At 40.3% G+C, this 20,531-nt stretch overlaps 2 protein-coding genes across 5 annotated transcripts in view; both read right to left on the bottom strand.

Annotated features, from left to right (window-relative positions):
- Positions 1-1,011: 1,011 nt before the first annotated feature.
- Positions 1,012-16,936, bottom strand: SLC35E3 (solute carrier family 35 member E3). 2 transcript variants are annotated; one of them, XM_059934688.1, is made up of 5 exons: positions 16,321-16,936; positions 15,373-15,483; positions 11,299-11,457; positions 7,549-7,631; positions 1,012-3,222 (listed from the first exon to the last, which is right to left on the bottom strand). In XM_059934688.1, exons 1-5 carry the CDS (start codon positions 16,720-16,722, stop codon positions 3,036-3,038), a joined length of 942 nt encoding a protein of 313 aa, XP_059790671.1. In that variant the 5' UTR covers positions 16,723-16,936; the 3' UTR covers positions 1,012-3,035. The 2 variants fall into 2 exon arrangements, with proteins under 2 accessions (XP_059790671.1, XP_059790672.1); XM_059934689.1 differs by lacking the exon at positions 15,373-15,483.
- Positions 16,937-19,200: 2,264 nt separating this feature from the next.
- The window catches only part of NUP107 (nucleoporin 107), a 43,215-nt gene continuing 41,884 nt past the window's right edge, over positions 19,201-20,531 (bottom strand). For all 3 annotated transcript variants that reach the window (XM_059934686.1, XM_059934685.1, XM_059934687.1), the window contains 2 exons: positions 19,904-20,071; positions 19,201-19,535 (listed from right to left, as the gene is read on the bottom strand). In XM_059934686.1, coding sequence (XP_059790669.1) covers positions 19,428-19,535; positions 19,904-20,071 — 276 coding nt within the window. In that variant the 3' untranslated portion in view covers positions 19,201-19,427. The remainder of the gene's footprint in view (positions 19,536-19,903; positions 20,072-20,531) is intronic.

The following is a 20,531-nucleotide window of genomic DNA, read 5'->3' as shown; positions in this document are numbered from 1 at the left end:
TTATCAGAATGCAATCCCCCTCTCTTTGCTTAGCTAACTTCTATATGCCCATCAGATTTCAGTTCAGTTGTCCTTTCCTTGTGGACACCTTTGCTGACAGCCAATCCTGGGCCAGATTCTTTTGTTATATGCTCCAGAGAACCATGTCCCTTTGAGTTTGTAATAATAAACTCACATTTTAATTTAATTAATGTCTATCTTTTCTGGTAGACCAATGTTTCTTAAGATCACAGGGAACACAGGAGTGTCTTTGCACAGTGCCTAGCACAGTATTTGGCACAAAATATATGTTCAATAAAACTCTGTTGAATGAATGAAATGATCATTGTATTCCTGACGTTAGCAAGTATAATCCAGTTCAAGTTTGGAAACAGAAATGCAAAACAGAATCTATCTAATAAATCTGGTCTTCATTCGTTTAATCAGACTTTCTCCTTTGGCCATAATCATTCACCCAACAACTATTCACCGATGGGGTCAATGTGGAGTGCTCGATTAGTGCTGTTGCTTTTAAGTAGATTTTTTTTAGAAAAGATGACCACTGATTTGAAACTAGCAAGATTTAAAAAGTATTTTTAAAAATGCAACAGGAAAAAGCTTGCTTCATTTCATAGGAAAAGATTTCTCCTTTATGTTATTTTAAAAGGGAGATGAGGATCTTGTTTCATTAGATGCTGCATATTTGGGAGCTGGACAGGCCACTGTTACCCCTGCATATACACAGATGCCATCCTTCTTCTGCCAGTTCTAACGTGCAACTTGAAAGTAAAAACATCAGGTTCTCTTTATTTATAACAGGCAACAGCTGAAGCCCAGTCATCGAGTATACAATAAAAAACAAGTGCAGTTACATCCGTAACAAAAGGACAGCCAGCATGTTTTCTTCCATAGCACTGCATTTCTGGTTTGTCTCTATGGTTGGTCCTTATGGTCTGGTACATTTTTTCCCCAGGAATTTCCTTTTCAATGGGAAGATGGTCTTCAGGGCAAAAAATGTTTATCAGACTCTAGTTCCAGGAGTACATATTTTATTCACTTATAAATACATACCCCTCCATGCTATCTTGTTCCAACCTTCCTTGCATTCCTATTGACATCAGTCATTTATTATAACTCTCCAACATTTATTATAAATCCCCTCCCCAAGTTGTATTTACAGTTAAGAAGAATTTGTACATGGCACAAATCAACTCAGCTGTTAGTGCACAGAAGTCGCATAATCCTCTGAAATGCTGAAATACTTTTCTCCAGCTTTTGGGAAATAACTATATGTTAATTTAAACATACACAGAGAACATTTCTTAGACAAACGTAACTCCTGAGGTTCATCTGGCAAGACAATCTGCTTTGTATTTCTTAGCACAATAAAATGTATCTTTGGAAACGGAGAAGAACCAAAAGTATTTAAAACAAAAACAGAAAACCACACATAAAAATCACACAACAGATTGACTGATACATTGAAATTCTGTCAAAATAAGATTTTCAGTGAGGCTTTTCATTTCAAACAGGCCAGGAAAAAAATAATCCTAAAAGGCATATTTTATACATGTGGTTCTTCGTCCTCCTAAGTGTTGTGTTCTCACTTGAAGTTTCTAAACAATGTTTAGAAAAAGAATTATTTATTACAAGAGGGATTACCTGTTTCAGTCAATTTATTGTGAGAGGTTATCAACAACTGCTTTGAATTCTCAAATGTCAAACGTTGGAAGGCAGAAATAGACTTTGCAATTAAATATGTGGCACAATTATTTCCTTAAGTATCATGTATTTCCCCTATAACATTTTTTTAAATTATCCCTTTAAAAAACTCATGGAACTTGTTAAATATTGACTGTTTCTCTACTTCTCTTTCAAATCTTTCCTCGTATCTTCATCAAGCTTCTGCTTAGTCTTTGATAACATTTGCCTTGACTTGCTGCTCAAGAATTTTCCTCAGCCCCCTTAGAAAGGCTGACATAGTTCACTCCAAATCCTTCAGCGCCAAAGAAAGCTCGACGGATGCCTCACACGTGGCGGGTAGGGAATGACAGCAGGAAGGTAGTCTTAAGAAATTACCAACATGAAATGCTCAAAGAGGCCAGAAGAACAGTCACCAGGATAAGAAGAAACCTGCTCAATTCCTCCTGTAGTCTTTTCTTTGAGCCATTTAAACATGGAGCTATTTTGTTTTTTAACTTCATGTATAGTTTCTAGAGTTCACTGAGAGCTCAAAACAAGAGAATACCTACAGAAACTGTATTTTTTTTTAATAACATCTAACTTCTTACATCAATTTTCTACTAGAGAAATGGTACTTTTAGAACCGGATTTTGGCTTATGGTCCCCTTTACTACACTTTGCTTTCTAGAAATGTTATTTCATATCTATAAATGAAAAAAGCAGGAAGTTATACTAAACAACTAAAATATCAATAGAAATGCTAGCTTTAAATTCTGACTTGAATACTTTGGCCTAAATTATAACAGAGCTCACATTGGGGACCACCTACGAGCAAGTAGAGGAGTCCTATGTGTCCTTCCTTAAAAACCACTACACGTTTGTAGTACAGTGATCTGAATTCCTTTGTCACCATTACAGAACTTTAATTTCATGTACTTCATTTGATATAACCAAACATTCTGTATACTTCATAGAATCATCTTTGAAAAGAAGCATGAGCCATGTTTTAGAGAATTACGTTTTTTAAAAAAGGTACTCTAAAAGAGAAAGTCATATTTATTTTACTTTATTTTTATTTAAAAATTTTTTTAATTTTTGGCTGTGCCACATGGCTTGTGTGATCTTAGTTCCCTGACCAGGGATCAAACCTGCACCCTTGGCAGTGAAAGCGTGGAGTCCCAACCACTGGACCACCAGGTAAGTCCCAAGAGAGTCAGATTTATGAATAAAATTTCCTTTGCTTAACTTCTTTCAAACCATCATTTAATGCATTTTGCAATATAATTTTTGTTTCATCTTTGAAAGTAACTTGCACACTTAATACTTTTTTTTTATCTTCTTCAGGCGACTTTCTTTTCTCTACGAAAACCTAATTAAGGACGTTGCACCAATTTACTCTTACTTCCTTCCTGTTCACTGAGTTTAAAATGGGTATAGGCAAGAATGCCAAATAGTGTACATAACATGCCAAGACCCTGATTAATGGACAATGGGTCCTTAAATAAAACATATCCTCCAAATAAAGTAATGCAGAACTTGAAGTGTCCAAACATGTTATAGCTGAGGTTTTTGGATAAGGATAAAAAAGAACAAGCTAGATGTTATATTCTCACACACACACACACACACACACACACACACACACACACACGAAGCAAAGGCTTCCTGTGCCTGGAGAGAAGTGCACGAAATGCAGACTAAACAGCGGCCCCACCCCTGCCCCCATCGCCCCCTCTCCCACCCCGTCTAAAGAACGGGAACTTCAGTGAAGTGCTGGCTTGATCCTAGCTTCTTCAGGCAGGTTTTAGCAATTAATCAGTGACAGGAGACTGCCTCAACTCTCCCTGTTGACCTCTCCAAAGAAGAGAAAAAGGGCTGCAGTACAAGGGTGGGGAAGGGATTCAGAACAAGGTACAGAGAAGGTCTTCTGTAGAGCAATTTGTGATGCTGTTTCATGGCGCCATTTCTAAACTTCCCTTGGCAAATAAGGTGAGACGTGAAAGGCGCCAGATGGCTGACGCAAGGTCAACACAGCCAGTGTGCTTAAGTTTAGGAGGGAATCGGGGACACAGGATGGAACACCACTGAGCACCAATACATGCCAGGCACTATGCCAGGTGCATATATAACACCATTTTATTTAAGCATCACATTTCCCTTCACTGTGGTATCACTCCTCCCATCTACAACTGTAGAGGCTTGAGGATTTTAGGTAACTTAGATCGCAGAGTTAGTAAGTGGCAGAGCCAGAGGTCAAACATAGATGGGTCTATTTAACTCCAAAGTCCATGTTTGAGACGAGTAGACTGCCAGTAACTTGCTGCTGGATTAGGGTGTTTCCAAATCACTGTTCATTTAAAAGACAAACTAAAGACACACAAATGGTTCCTTTATAAATTATTCTCTTCCCGTATTTTAAATAGTTTTTTATATATGGATTAGTACTTTATTATTTTTCAGATGTCTGATATGTACCCACCTACTCTTCCTAAAAACAATACTAGAAAGAGCGACCACTCTGTGCCTCAGCATCATTGTGAGGATTAACTCAGCTAATGTGCGCGAGGCTTCGAGCACCCAGTAAGCACCCTATGGGTCAGCTATCAACAGCAGTACTTAGGCATAATAAACATCTGCCAGGTGCTGGACACATTCTCTCAAGCACTCACCCAACTTTGTAGGTACCACAACCCCCGTTTCATAAGTGATGAGAGTGAGACCCGAGATCTCCCACAACTCACGCAGGCCCACAGGCAGCGGCGGGGCCGGGCTGGCACACCTGGACCTGTCCGACCTCAAAGCCCAGGCTCCCTCCTCTGTTCTGAGCCCAACTAAGCAGCTTGGAAGTTGCTTCCGAGCAGGAGAGCAGGGGCTGAGTCACCAGGGTACCTGTGCTGGCCTGACCCAATAGGGGTAATTTTCCTGCGGGATGGAGGACCTTCCCCAGGAGGTTAATTATAACCGTAATAAACCAGGCTTCGTTCTCAATTACGAGCTATCTTCAAGTGAACCGGCTCCCACACTTCAGCATTTCCTTACTCCTCAGCCTCGCTTTGAAGTGGTCATGATCTGTTAAAAATATTTATACGAGAGGAAAGGCAAATTTAAAGAAATTCTTCAATGAATCCTTTTGTAAATTAGAAAAATAAAACAAAACGGGAGCAATCTATACCCGACATCTCCAATTCCTCTCTCTAATTCTCCACTCTGCTCCGCTCAGCTTCCACCTGGACACGCTGAGTTCTCGTCAAGATCGCCAGTGCCCTCCACCGCACCACACCCCTTCCTCCATGCACTTCCAGCCTTCCTCGAGCTTGACCTGTCAGCGGCCTTGGACACAGCGGACTCCCCTTCCTCCTCACTTGGTTTCTACACCCTGTCCTCCTTCCTTCCACCTTGATTGCTCCTTCTCTGCCCCTTCCGCCCGGCTCCTGTCATCTCTCCAAACTCTAAACACCGAGGTGACCCAGGACTCGGGCTGTGGGCGCCTCTTTTTCTTTCACTTGTTTCCTTGGTAATCTCAGCCAGGCTCACTGCTTCAAACCACATCTACACACTACTGACTCTCTCCGGAATACCTCCAGCCGAGACCTCGACCTTGAACTCAGGCTCGTTTTACCCAAAACTGAGCACTTGGTCTTCCTCCCCACCCCCAAACCTCCTGGGGGCTGTCCTATTTCAGTCCATGGCAACTCCACCCTGCCGGGTGCTCAGGCCCAAACCGGGTGGCAACCTTCTTTCCTCTCTCATTCTCCACATCCAGTCTGCCAATAAAACCTGCTGGCTCTACTTGAAAATATATCCAGAACCCAATCACTTCTCACTATGTCCACTGCGACTGTCCTGGTACCAAACCACCATGGCTTCCTGATGGCTTCCCTTCTTCTCTTGCCGCTTTCAGTACAGTGGTTCCCAACCAGCGGTGATTTTGTCACCTGGGCAAGGTCTGGACACATGTTCGGTTTTCATAATTGGGGAAAGGGATGCTACTGGCATCTAGTGGGCAGAGGCCAGAGATGCTGCTAAACATCCTCCAGTGGACAGGAGAGGCCTGTCCACTGGACCAAAAAGGCCAATAGCACTGGAGTTGAAAAGCCCCCCCGGTCTGTTCTCAACACAGTAGCCGAGAAGGATCTTATTAGAACAGACATAAAATCATGGCATTTCTCTGCTCAAAACTCCAACGCCATCCTCTCTCACTTGGTGTAGGAGTCCTCGTGTGAAAGTTCTGCTCAGTCAGGCCCCCTGTTACTCTTCAGGGACAAAGAACCCACCCTTTGTTCTTCCTGCTCCAGCCACACAGGCTTCTTGTTCCTTCCAGCCTCTCACCTGCTGTTCCCTCTGCCTGGAATGCTACCCACCTTGCTCTGCACAGAGCAACCTCACTTCCTTCAGGTCTTTACTCAAAAGTACCCGTCTTGCTGAGGCCTTCCCGACTACCCTCCGTAAAACTGCATCCCTGCCCCCAACATGTCACATCCCCTTTCCTGCTTAACCTTTTTCTCCTTATCACTTAACACAATCTAGCCCTGTATATGCCCATTTCTTACTTTTCTTGTATATAGCCTGTCTTCCTCCCCAGAACTTAAGCCTGTGAGAGCAAAGATTTTTGTCTCTTTGGTTCACTACTATATCTCCAGTGCCTGACAGACAGTAGATATTCAGTATGTGAATATTTATTAAGTCAAAGAACAGTTTATAGCGGGCATTCAATAAGTATTTGTTGAATGAATGAATGGATGTTCTTAATCAGGGCACATACTTGGATGCCTTGATTTGGCAGCATGGTGCATAAATCCTGGGGCTAGACTACCTGGGCTCAAATCTGGACACCACACTTCTCAGCTGGGTAACTCCAAGTGAGTTATTCAACCTCTCTGTGCCTCTATTTCCTCTTCTGTAGAATAAAATGATAGAATTTATCTCTTCGAGCTGCTGTAAAAACTAAATGCTTAATACACACAAGATGTTTGGAACAGTGCCTGACACAAAATAAACATTTATTAAGTGTTGTTTATTTTTTAATTTTTAAAAAATATTTATTTATTTATTTGGTTGCACCGGCACCTTATTTGCGGCACGTGGGCTTCTTAGTTGTGGCATGCAAACTCTTAGTTGCGGCATGTGGGACCTAGTTCCTGGACCAAGGATCGAACCCGGGCCCCCTGCATCGGGAGCACAGAGTCATAACCACTGCGCCACCAGGGAAGTCCCCAAGTGTTGGTTTTTTAAAAAAAAATTATTATTATTATCACTGTTATTTACTGATAGTTGGCAAATACGCTGCTTTTTTACTTTGTTGACATCTTGGTCTTCACTCATTAAAAGCAAAATGTTAAAAATGGGCAGTTGAGTTTGATTCAGACATTCAAGTCATGACTCCACTTCTTGATTTGAAGTAATATTGAGAAAAGCAGGCACACCCATAGCCAGATAAGTACAAAAACAAGCTCAAAAGTCAGAGTAACTGGTCTGAAATTATTTTCTGTTATTTTGATTAACCACACCTTTACCTTATTATTATTGAACTATCGATAACTGAAAAGTGATGGAAAACATAAGTATCCACCCCATTATTCACTCAACAAATATTTATTTAACCCTACTATGCACAAGGAATGGTGCTCTATGTTAATTCTGATAAGGGAAAAGGTCACCTATTCCTTAAGAAAATTCAAAAGCATTTATCATACAGAAAGCTAACCCATTTCCCCAGTTCATAGTTCTTTAAATTTCCACAGACTCTAGTAAGAGACTAAAAATAACTCACTCTACTCAATTCAGGCATGCAATAGAAAGTGTGAGACTCAAATAAGGAAATCAATGTGACAGAGTTTTGGAGAATATAAAAGACTACGCATTTGTAAGTTGTTAGGAAAAGGATACGTGACTGGTGAAGTGTTCCCAATGATCCAATAAATCGATAAGTTCACCATGAAAGCTATTACTCCAGAGAGCAGGACCATCAGCTACAAATAAACCAGAAGAATCATTAATGCAAAGCAGCTGCCATCATTGCAATCATCAAGTGAAAATACATTTCATCAGGCACTTCTATCAACCATTAAAAACAAGATTTTTAAAAAGAGAGAATCAAGTTGGGAGACAGCAAGAACTGAGGGTTAAAGAGCAGAATGAGTAGTATGCACAAATGTAATTTTGTCTACAAAATGCAATGGAAAATTCTCCAACAATATCCTGCCTCTGCATGTAAATCTCCAGATTCATTTTTCTTATCTATCCAAAGAAAAATTAGTCTGTAATAATTTCTTACTATTAAAGTAATATATATTCATTACAGAAAAACCAGACAATAAAGATGAGCAAGAAGAATATAAAGAATTCTTTTTTTCCTTCTAGTTGTATTGAGATATAATTGACATACAGCTCTGTGTAAGTTGAAGGTGTGCAGCATCATGATTTAATTTACACACATTATGAAATGATTATCACAGCAAGTTTAGAGAACATCCATCATCTCACGTGCATACAAAATTAAATAATAGAAAAAGAAATAGAAAAAAAGGTTTTTTCCTTGTGAAGAGAACTCATAAGGAATTCTTTAAATCCCAACCACTCACCACTATTAATACGTTGGTATATATCCTTCCAGATCTTTTTTCCACTGAATTGTTCATATTTATTCTTATTTAAATTCAGTCAGTAGACATTCATTAGGTATCTACAAAACTAGGCCAGGCCTTGTAAGGAACACAATGGGTTCCTGCCCTCAAAGATCTTAGAAACCGCTTGAGGACATGATAAAAATCTTGATAATCATAGCTTATACTTATATAGTACTTATTATGCACCAAGAATTGTTCTAAATATTTTACATAAATTAACTCATTTAATCATTGCAAACAGCCATGAGGGAGTAAAATATCTTCCCTTTTTACAGACAAGAAAACAGAGCACAGAGAGGTAAAGCAACTTGCCTAAGACACACAGCCAGTAAGTAGAAGGGCCAAGGTACTGGAGTCCCTGCTGCTAACCTGCTCTGCTATGCTATCTCTTAACCACATGAAAGAGACAGTGCAATACTGATGATGAACAGCTGAAGATGAACAGCTCAGGCAAGAAAAGAAAATGAGTCCTGAGCTCTACCTCATTAATAGGCAAACAGACGATAGGTTCTGTAGGACTCTCTAGACAGGAGATGTCCTTCTGGGCTGCGATAGCAAGAAAAGTCTTTGGATTTCAAATGCATGTTTTGATTACAGAAAGAAATAACGGGGGCAGGAAACAGTATGGGTCAAAGCATGGAGGCATGAAAGCCCAGGTGTGTGCATGGGATGGTGAGTAAACCGACTCGGCTGAGATGGGGGACCAAAGCGGCTGTACCACTGTAGACACACACACAACATTCTGTACAAACGTAACCCACAATTTCATTTTAAAAGTTATAAAACCATTTTCTATTTCTGAAATAAGAGAATCTAGAGAAAATATTAGTTATAATTTGAATTAGTAAGAAGTTTAAATTCCAAAGAAAATGTCATATTTGAAGATTCTTTCTGTCCCATGTGGGTTTTCTCAGTTTTTAAATCAGTGCAGTCAGAAGAAGACCAGGGGAATTGGATTTGCAGCCTATTTAGGTAGAAATAGTAACACCTTATTTGTTTTACAACAGTGAGTTCCATTAAATCTTCAACTAAGAGAAATTTGCTCCTTAAAGATTTTAAAAACTGTTTCTAGAAATGTGTCCTTGTTAATTTTATTGAGCTCACAGGATGTCACATGCCAATTTCTTGATGACCTGGCACATCATTAAAAACACAATGACATGCTCTACTTTGAGGCAATGATGCCCTCTAGGGACAAGAAGGAATGCAGGTGACTTTCCCTTATTCAATGGCCTCAGACTGCTGTGCTCTTGTTTCTTTGACCTTTTTTATGGCCTTTCTGCTGAGGTCCTCGTTTTCACATCTGTCAGAGGGCCAGTCACATAAAGCCTCTCCCCTTCTAGTCTAAGGTGCTCAAGCTGCAGTGGTTGATAGGCAAGATGACCAAGATGGGTAACTTTTGTAAAAGCAAGAGAAGATATTACCTGAGAGATGGTCCAGTGATTTCCACCTTGGGAAAAAAGCGCAAATGCTAAAGTATATGAATTCGAAACAACTATCAATCTGCTCACAGGCAGCCTCGCAGGGTGGTTAAGAATGTGGACTTTGGATCTGGAATGCATGGATTCAAAGTCTGGCTCTGCTGTGGACCTTGAGTCAGTTACTTAACGCTTTGTCTCTCAGTTTCCTCATCAGTAAACATCTAATAAAGTTGTTATGAGGATCAAATAAGTTAATATTTGCAAAGAGCTTAGAATAGTGCCTGGAGCAGAGTAAGGGCGATGCAATTTGGATAAATCAACACCACCAGCAGAAAAGACGTTCCCATTGATTGCGTTAAAAGTATGGGAAGCAGAAGTTCCTTTCCTAAATAGGGGGATTATACTTTCTAACTTTATTAAAAAAATGTCCCCAAAGTACAGGTCCCTTTGATCTGGCAATTCCACTCTAGGACTCTATCCCATAGAATAAAAAGCAACAGTTCATGAGGACACATGTACAGGATGTTTACTGTAATACTGTTCATAGTGGTTAAGAACTGGAACTATTATACAGGTACTGAAAGAATGATTTGAAGGGATTTGCATGGGACACTGTTAAGTGAGAAAAGCAAGATACAGAAAATCATGTGTAATATGATCCCACTTCTGTAAAAAAACCAATGTGTAATTTATGTGTACATACGTGCATGTGTGCCTGTGTATGTTGTATGTGTTTACATGTGGGTATGCACAGCACGGAGAAAAACATGGAAGAACAAACACTAGAGTGTTAACATGACTTATTTCAAGGGGCAGGGGTGAGGTAATGGGATGTTGATGTGTGTATGGGTAGGAGGGCTGAGGAAAAGGAATCCATGATAAAAGCTGCATATATAGGGAATTCCCTGGCAGTCCAGTGGTTAGGACTCCACGCTTCCACTGCAGGGGGCACGGGTTTGATCCCTGGTAGGGGAACTAACATCCCACATGCCATGTGGCGCAGCCAAAAAAAACCTCCCAAAAACCCAGCATATATAATACGGTTACATACATATGAAATTAAACATACACACACATGCGTGTGTCTGTGTATATGAAAGAGATCCATGAAATGATCATCACCAAAACGGTAACAGTGTTTATCTTAATGTGGCAGGATTCGGGGGGATCTTCACTTTATAATTTTATGTATGTTCAAAAATGCATACAATGAGCATGTACTACTTATACTATTACAAGAAAATCAACCAAGTTATATTTTCATTATTTAAAAAAAAAAAAAATGCCCGAAGTATTGGTGGGTAATAGCCTGGCGGGCTCAGCACAGTAACCAGACATCAGAAGACCTGAATTCTAGTCCTGGTTTGGCCACTGACTGGCAATTTAACCCTAAGCAAGTCCTTCAATCTTTCTGTGCCTCAGTTTCTCCATCTAATGAATAATCCTTACCTTGCCTCCCTTAAAGGGTGATTATAAAGACTAAATGTGAGAATGGATCTGAGCTAGTGCTCTGAAAACTAAATATTGCATTAATAATGGAGAAATTATTATCATCTTGTTTCTTAGACACCAAAACAATTAGAACTTACCAAAGCAGAGACTGACCAGGGACCAAATATTCCTCCTTCTGCGAACACCGGCTCAAAGAAGGGCACGGCGACCAGCAACATGGCAGATGACATCGGGGCCTGGTAGTACAGCAGCTGCATCGAGTTTACTTGCAATTCATGCTGTTTGGCTCCTACCCACTGAAAATTAGGAGAGAGAACGAGTCAGGCAGAAAAAAATAGCATCACTCAACAAACAAAAGATGCAACTCTAGCCACAAACGTGGGAATGTGAGGCAGGGCAGGGCGAAGAGGAAATGTCTAATGAGTCTACAAGGTTTCAAAGATCAATAATATATATGTATATCCTTTAAGCTCCCTGGATGAAAGGAGCTTTATAAATTCAATGTCTGATAATCTATTTTCTTCTCAATTATAAAGGAGAAAAAAAATCCTCCCTTCCCTCCTGATCCGAGTAGATGGGGAAAGTCAATGCATACCAGGGCCCACAAGCATCAGCGATCGTGGGAAAATTCGGCAGGAATGGAAATTTCTAAGCAGGCTAATATTTATAAGCAGGATAAGCAGGAATACAGATGCAGTGTCAGACTTCATTTCTTTCTAAAAATGGCCCCCAAAACGAAGACTGGGGGGCAGGGCGGACTCTAATTACAGATTAGACAGAAACCTCAGTTATCCCAGGTGGCTGCCAGTATGTGTGGCCAGAAAGGTATGTGAGGTCTTTTCATTCACTTCAGAAAACCCAATCGATGGTAGAAGGAACATTCCTCTTTATGGCTGACGTTTCTGTGGGTAATCCCACACCAATACTCCTCAATAAACTAGATAATCACAAACTTTAAAAGACTATCCTTCTGTAGAACCAACACCCCAAAGCCTCAAATCCCATCAGTTCTCAAAATGCTTCACAAAGATAACTGAAAAGGAGGCTTTAGAGAAAGCTTGATCGGACTGTCTGAATAAGATCTGGCAGGAACAGCCAGGCTTTTGAATAACTGCTCCTACATAATCCTTTTTCCTGTAGGTCCGGGTATCCTGTTACATAAACGCTAAGTCTATAGAAATTCACCAAGACAAAAATAGAAGAGCAAGAAATCTGAAGCATACTCCTGTCAGCCTTAATAAGAGTCTGCTGTGAACATGAAGGACAAAGAATTGATTCTTTTGCTTGGGACACCGCAGTAAGCAAAAATGAATGCAGAGGGTATGTGCACAGCCCTGTGTTGCTCCAGCAGCCTCTCTGGGCAGCTGTGTGTCTCTGACACAGGACAGACAGCCTGGAATGGTGGTGACTCTCAGGCCTCCACCTGCCCTCACTGCCGTGAAGCCTGGCTTCCGCCCACCAACCCTCTCATGAAACTGCTCCCCAAAAGGGCACCTTCACCTCTAGTGGCCACACCGAAGGACTGCCCTCGGTCCCCTTCCGGCCGGAGCCCTCTGCAGAACCTGCAGATTTCTCTTGGAAGAACTTGACTTCTGGTTTGCGCTGCTTCCTCACTCACCTGTTCCTTCACTTACTATCTGTAAGGGAGATGTCTGGCTTTCCTCTTTCATCTCCCTGACTGATCTTTTACTATCCGCTGACATCTACAGCTCTGACCTCCTTCCTTGAGCATCCTTCAAGTCCCACCTTCAACAGCTTACTGGCCATCTTCAGTCAGATCACCTAAAGGAGCTTGTTTGAGATTAAGCTGATTACTTCCTTCTCCAAATTAGCTCCTCCTGTGTTGGTCCAATAATTAATGACATAATCTCCTCCAAGGATCAGACTCCTTATTTTCCTCATTCTCACATTCAGTTAGGTCCTACTAATTCTTTCTCCAAAAGGTCTCTGAAGTCTGTTTTTCCTTTCCACGTCCAGTACCACTGTCCTTGTTCAGGTCCCTCCTGTCTTCCCCTTAAACCATGGAGCACTTCCTGACTGCTCTGCCTGTCACCCTGTCGTCCCTCTTATTCATCCCTCACTGCCACCAGAGTGAAGTTTCTAAAACACAGGGAATGATCAAGTCACTGCCCATCTGAACTCCTCTCCTGGTACCTGTAGGATAAAGGGCACACTTCCTCAGCATAACACTCAAAACTCTGCCATCTGGTCTCACCCACCCCTCAGCCTTGTCTTTCCACCACGCAACTGGAGTCCGGTCCCACCAAACAAATCAAGTTCTCCAAAAATGCTCTGTACTTTCACACATCATTGCAAAGAAAGACCTCTGCTCTATTTCTTTGCTAAGCGAATTCCTGTGCATTCTTCAATTTAAATTGTTAACCTTCCCATAAAGTCTTACCTCACTACCGCCCTCTTGCAGAACTACCACTTCTTCCCTGGTGTTCCTCAGAACTTGCCTCATACTCTGAGCTATACTACTTGTCATCAGCTGTCTCCATGTGTTTCTGCAATGCTGGATTATAGCTGCCCTTTATCTTTATATCAAGGTCGAGCATAAAGCAGAAGAAATGTCTGCTGAATGAATGAAGGACTCAACCATCTTTCTACAACTAAAACTAATAGCTGGTCATTCATCTCTTAATTCCTTTTAATGCCCTAGCAGTATAAGAAGAAATAACTTAGAAATTATACCAGGTTACAATGGGAAAATACAACTTTCCTTAAAATGAATTTTGGGAGGGAATACACCTATTCTGTACCAGTACTTTTACCATTTACTGATAATCAAAAACTCTGCCCATGACTTAGTCTACAATCATTCCTCGGTCAATCTCATTTCAAATATCTACCTGAGAGATACACAATCCTTTGATTCCACCCTATAGCAATTTTGAAACTTGTGTGAACAAAATGGTCATATTGGCGCGGACAGTGAGTGCTCTGAATTGAAGTGATGTGTAAGGAATACAAGAAATTCTAACGTTCAACAAATAAAATTTCTTGCTATATCTAATAAATAATTAATCCATACTGGGTCAAAAATAAAGTCCATTTAACAAAAAAGAGAAATAGGAATGTTTACTTACTGTATCTAATTAAAAACTTTAAATTTAAACTCACTGAAGTATGCCCAAATGCAATTTTCTTAAAGCACAAACCTGAGCTTCCTCTGATTTCTCTCTGCAGTAAAAGACAGAATATCTTGAGGCCAAGTGACAAGATTCAGCGGGTTCTCCACCCGCTCATGTCACTGCTCTCTTTCATTTAAACTGCTTCTCTGCCACTAAGAAATGTATTCAACCCCAGAATTTTCACATAACGATGTTTCTGAAATGACCAGTACTAGAAAATTTAAGATGCTAAGGCTGTATTATTAAACTCCTAGCATTCATAACAAGAATGCCTTAGTTTATAACCAGTGGATGTTTATGAAAAAAGTAAAATTGGTCACACATTTTGGCTCTGATTCCCCATATGCAGGCACTGGAAACCAGAATTTCCAGTCCAAGGTTTTCAGTACAGAGGAAACACTGTTTCACTGTACCCTTCGCCATTCACTATTCTTTTCCCCACTACATAAGAAACAAACAAAAATACTTGTTGAGATTTTATGGTAATGAAGTAAGTGAATCCATGAACAAATGTCAAATAAATGGCCGTTACAGGCAAGGCACCGCGCTAGTGCAAGAAGTGAAATACCCATTGCTATAAAATATTGACGGAGAAAAATGATTAGAATATACAAGCTGTAACAGCAGCATATCTTCTGAGGCAAAGATTTATAAATCTCAAATTTTCCTTTCCTGTTCAAATTTCTGCACCTGTACTCACTCCTTCACAGTAATGTCATAATTAAAGAGTAAATGGTAAATACAACCAATGGACTCAATCCTCAAGTAAAAAGTCTTACTATTCATTTTGTAAAGATTTCCCAGAAAATAATATATATACCATCACCCCAAACTCAGACTGTTAAGCATGGGTAATATACACTTACAAACAGGTAGGGAGGTACTTGGTGAGCATCATACACCCAAGTTTCTCTGTCTCCTTTCTTCTCTTCACCTTGAGTCAGACAATTTATGCAATTATGCTTTCTTCCCAACAGTCTATTGTCTCTATACTGTATTGTCTAAACCTTGGGGCACAGCTTCAAAATTTATGAAATCTGCTAAAAAGGGCACATAAAGAAAAAAAAAATTACCAACCACTTGATAAAGGGATGTAACTAAAACACCAAGAGCAGCAAACACCGTTCCAAGGAAATTAAACTTCACATCGTAATAAGAATTTAGGATTACACCTACAGTTATAGGAATCTGTAAAGAAAAAGAGGTAAACGTTGTTCAGATTAAATTTATGAGACATAAAATTAGTATTCCTTTCACAGTGTCTTGAAAGGTTAATCATAAAAACATCATTAGGAAACAATGAACCTCTATAAATATTTTTTCCATTTAAAAAAAACGGACTGGTAATCCTGTTTCTTCAAAATGAAATATGATAATTCTATATTTATGCTCACATTTAATTCTATTTAAAATTCTGGGTAAAATGAGTCGATGCATTACACTTTGCAAGAAAATACCACATGCGTGCACATAGTAGTAAATGGACCCCAAAACCAGTGTCTAAACAATATATAAACATAAACATATAACAAAAGCATTAAGATTTTAAATGCTGTAAGTTATGAAGTGCTAAGATTATTTTAGTCTATCTTATTTAAAGACGCTGAAGCCTCTGCAGTATGTCGCCGAAAACATATCCTGAGACTTAACATTTTACGTTTATCATAAACGTTTTTCAGTTTTTCAGTTTGAGCTTTTGCACTTAATCCCATACAGATTTGCATCACCCAACACAGCTTTCTTTTCTTACCGATCATAGCATTTAAGGATTTCCATCAAACAGTAGTTATTAAAACTCACATAAGCACACTCTACTGGGCTAAAAGCCCAATAGAGCGCCAAGATGGCTTTTTTTCACCTTCCCCAAATAAGCCTGAAGTTCACTTGCTCACAAAGGACTCGTGTGGATTTCCAGATCACAGGAAAGAGCGTGGCGCAAGGTTAACCATTCAAATTTCCCGGGGAGAAAGACTGTCCAGGAGGTGGGTTGTTAGAGGTGCGCCTCGCCCAGCTGAAGCTACTCACCAGCGTGAGCTGTAATTTGGTGGAGAAGGTTTTCTTATAGCAGAAGGTCTGGATGACTATGATCACCGGCGTGGTCATGGCCTTGGCCAGCTGATAGGTGCCTATGGTGTTGTTCTGCAGAGATAAGTTGGTGAAGACCACGAAGCCACAGAAGCTGAGGGCCAGGAGGAGGAGCTTGGAAGGCGGCAGACTTTTGGGGGCAAACATGTCCAGTTTCTGGCAGACGTACAAGCCCAGCCAAGTTACCACGAAGTGCACCAGGGTCAGGCTCATGTTGGGGAAGCCGTAGTGGACATAGATCCATTTGTTGAGGAACACGATGCAGATGGACACCAGTAGGTTGAGCAGGAGCCCGGCGGCGATGCGCCCGCTGCCTCGTACTCTGTCCGCCAGCGCTGCCATGACCCCCGCAGAGCGGGGGCCCTTCACCCTCGGAAAGGGGCGCCCGGCCTATCTCCAGCTGCCCTTTGCCTCCTCCTCCGTCGCCGCGTCCTCGCAGCCCCCGGCTTTACGGTCCGGCCGGGGAGAGGCATGCAACCTCTGGGTCCCAGGCAAGCAGCAGCCTCAGCGGATCACACATGCTCTGCCACCGCCCATTCAGCCGGCGACTACGCGGCAGCACGTCCCGCGCGCTCCGCCCCCTTCCGCCCGCGGCCACGTGACTCGGGGAGCCCACGCTTCCGCCCTTGAACAGTTCAGGAAGCGGCCTCTACCTGCGCAGGCGCGTTGAGCTCTGGGTGCGGAGAGCTGCGTCCTTGGTCCACTACCTCCTGGGTTACCTAAACCTGGCTGCGCCAATCTGGGACCCGTTTCTTATTTGGTATTTTCTGTGTCTGTTGAGTCGACTTGCTAGGTATTGTTGGTGCTGAGCAAATTTAGCCCTCGCCAGACAGGGGAAAGCATTACTTCTTGAAACCATATTTTTAGACATTTTATTTTAAAACTCCAAACATACAGAAGAGTAGACAGTATGATGAACCCTCATATACTCATCATGGTTAGTAAACTATTCAGATTTTTTTTTTTGAATCAATGTTTGGTTTTTCATCGTCCTAGAAAAGTGTCCATTTTACTTAGATGTTCTAATATACTTGGTCAGAGTTGTATATGGTATTCTACCATATTTTCAATTTATTTCATCTGTTGTTACATCACTTTACTTATTCTAAACATTATGCATTTGAGTGAAACTTCTGGGTTAAAGGGTAGATGGTTGTTTATAATAGAATATTTGAAAAGGCCAATAAAATAGACAGTTATCCACAAGAATAGAAATAGTCAAAACTTTCCCCAAAGATTGTACCATTTTACATTCCCCAGCAATGTGTCCCAGTCACAGTTGCTCCACATCCTCCCAAACATTTGGTTGTTAGTCTTTGATTTTAGCCATTCTGATGGATGTATAGTGGTATCTCATGGTTTTAATTTGCATTCACCATTGACTTGAGCACTTTTCACAGGCACATGGTTAGGTATGTTTTCCTTTAAGAATCATCTGTTGTACTATTTTGTCCACTTTAAAAAATTTTTTTGGCCTTTTTATTATTGAGTTGTAAGAGTTCTTTTTTTTTTAATTTTTTTTAAAATTTATTTATTTATTTATGGCTGTGTTGGGTCTTCGATTCTGTGCAAGGGCCTTCCCCAGCCGCGGCAAGCGGGGGCCACTCCTCATCGCGGTGCGCGGGCCTCTCACTGTCGCGGCCTCTCTTGTTGCGGAGCACAGGCTCCAGATGCGCAGGCTCAGTAGTTGTGGCTCACGGGCCCAGCTGCTCCACGGCTTGTGGGATCTTCCCAGACCAGGGTTCGAACCCGTGTCCCCTGCATTGGCAGGCAGACTCCCAACCACTGCGCCACCAGGGAAGCCCTGTAAGAGTTCTTTATATATGCTGGACATGAGTTTTTTTGGTCAGTTATCGTCCTGCAAATATTTTCTCCCAGTCTGTGGCTTACTTATTTTCTTAATGTCTTTGAAGAGCAGAGTTTTATATTTTGATGGTCTAAGTAATCAATTTTTTCCTTTATGGTAATTGCTTTCTGTCTCTTGTATAGGAAATCTTTACCTACCCTTGGGTCCCAAAGATTTTCTCTATTTTTCTTAAAGGTTTTACGGTTTTAGCGTTTATATTCAGGTTTATAATCCATTTACATCATGTTTTCTCTTAGAGTCACATTCTCTCTTTAGGTCATCTCCCATTTATAACTCCTACACTCTAGTCAATTCAACATAAATGCTGATTCATAAACATGCATTTACCATTTGTAGGCCTTGCTCATACCGATTTCCCAATCTGTAGTGCCCTACCCTTCTTGTGCTTTTATCTCTGTCTTTGCAAATTCAGTGCATTGCCCAGACCCCAGCTCAAATGCTACTTCCTCAGAAACCTCTTAGCTGGAAATAGTTTCTTCCTGCTTGGATTACTTGTATTTTAAAATGGCATTTAAAAATATATTTATTGTATTTCCCCTGCTGGAAGGGCTAGATGAGATCTTACTCACTGTGTATTCCCCAGTTTATTCACTGCTTGCTGTGTGCCAGATACTATTCTAAGTCTTCACATGCTCCAACTTATTTTAGAGCAGGTTTGCTGAATGAAAGTTAATAAATAAATGAGAAATGTCTTCAAAATAAAGGAAACAATAGCATATTATTATTTTAGAAAACATTCTTGCTATGTTCATCTAATTAACTGTAATATTTAAAAAACACCAAATTTTATGATGAGGACTTATATACCTGGCTTAAAAATGTATCTACTTTCCATCCTCTTTATTTTAAGATTTCAGAGTACTTATGATCACAGGGAAAAAGTAGGATAACAGGAAATTTAATTTCTTATTACATAATAGAGGGACGTTCCTGGAATTCATACGAACAGAAAATTTTAGTTTTTATATAGTTTTATTAATAAACACAGGGAATTATATAATACATTAAATTTTCAAAGTGTCACCATAATATTCTTAAAAGTACAAAATTCAATGCCTAAATTTCATAAACATTTTCCCCATAAGGCAAAAGAAAAAACCCAGTAATTACAAATATATATATTTTACAGAAAAACTTCCATTTATCATGGAAATTATTGAGATTACAAACAGCAGACGAATTATGACTGAATTTCATATCCTAATGGATCAAGTCCCTGGTCTAGGAGCATTAGAGAGGATTCTCTTAACTTCTGTAGCAATTTCCTTAGTTCTTCCTTAGAAAACACCTGATTTTTAAAAAAGAGAAAAATGTTAAGAATGAGAACAAAAAAGAGTGTGAATTTACAGTCACCTAATCAACCTGATTAGCTTAATGCAAGAAGAAATTCCTCTTTAAGATTTATGTAGCCAGAGGCCAGTATATTAGGATAGCCCAGGACTTCAAAGCTACTTCTCTGGACCAGTCTATATACTTCTAACTGCTTAGAAATGTATACATATTTTGGATAAAAAAGCACAAACATTAAAACTGGATCCCTACTTTAAGAAAATCTAAGAACATCTAAAGAACATAAACACATCTCACAAACTTAAATATTATTACAGAGGTTATCAAATCACTAAAATTTAAAAGTGCAAATGCTCTAGAACTTACCAGATACAGCTTGTGGCGCTCAGAGGATACCATATCCGCTAACTGCAGGCATTCCTGATACTGACCAGTACTATGCAATATGGTGTGAAGCAGAAAACACAACATTGGCAGACAAAGCTTTCTCAGTAAAACCATTTGATATGTTCTTTCATGGTCTTCCTCAGCATCCTACAGACAGACATCAAGTAGTCATTCTAACAACTTTAAGCTAAATACTCTTACAAAAAAGTCAATGAATCAAACCAAAAAGCAACAGGTAAAAGCTAAAGTGTTTCTGTAAAGCTTATCATGCTAATTAAAAATAAAACAAGGCAGGGTTTCTATCATGGTATCTTCAGAGGAGTCAGAAGTCTGATAATGAAAACAGAATGCTTCTGAGTTTGTACTACATCTTAAGTAAAAACATGCATAAAAGGAAAAACAGAGACTAGAGCAAAAATCAGAACAGAAAATAACAACCGTTCCCCTGGATATATACAGAAGGAAATACAGACAGATACCAGGAGGACTGAGAGGGCTTTTCATACCAACAGCAGTGACTCCTGATGGGAAGAAGGATCAGGATGAGGGGAGAGGGGCACAGGGAGGACAACTTCATTGCACATATTTTGTTTCTTTAAACAGAGAA

Source organism: Balaenoptera ricei, chromosome 10 (assembly GCF_028023285.1).
Source record: "Balaenoptera ricei isolate mBalRic1 chromosome 10, mBalRic1.hap2, whole genome shotgun sequence".
In the NCBI taxonomy this organism is placed as follows: Eukaryota; Metazoa; Chordata; class Mammalia; order Artiodactyla; family Balaenopteridae; genus Balaenoptera; species Balaenoptera ricei.
This window is presented reverse-complemented; position numbering and strand designations above follow the sequence as displayed.

What these genes read in the sequence shown, in the direction of transcription:
- SLC35E3 (XM_059934688.1), bottom strand. Translation starts at nt 16,722, where the DNA reads ATGGCAGCGCTGGCGGACAGAGTACGAGGCAGCGGGCGCATCGCCGCC. An exon ending in CCAAATTACAGCTCACGCTG is followed by an intron (nt 15,484 to 16,320) that starts GTGAGTAGCTTC and finishes TTTTCTTTACAG; the next exon opens with ATTCCTATAACTGTAGGTGT. An exon ending in CCTGGTCAGTCTCTGCTTTG is followed by an intron (nt 7,632 to 11,298) that starts GTAAGTTCTAAT and finishes GTTTATTTGTAG; the next exon opens with CTGATGGTCCTGCTCTCTGG.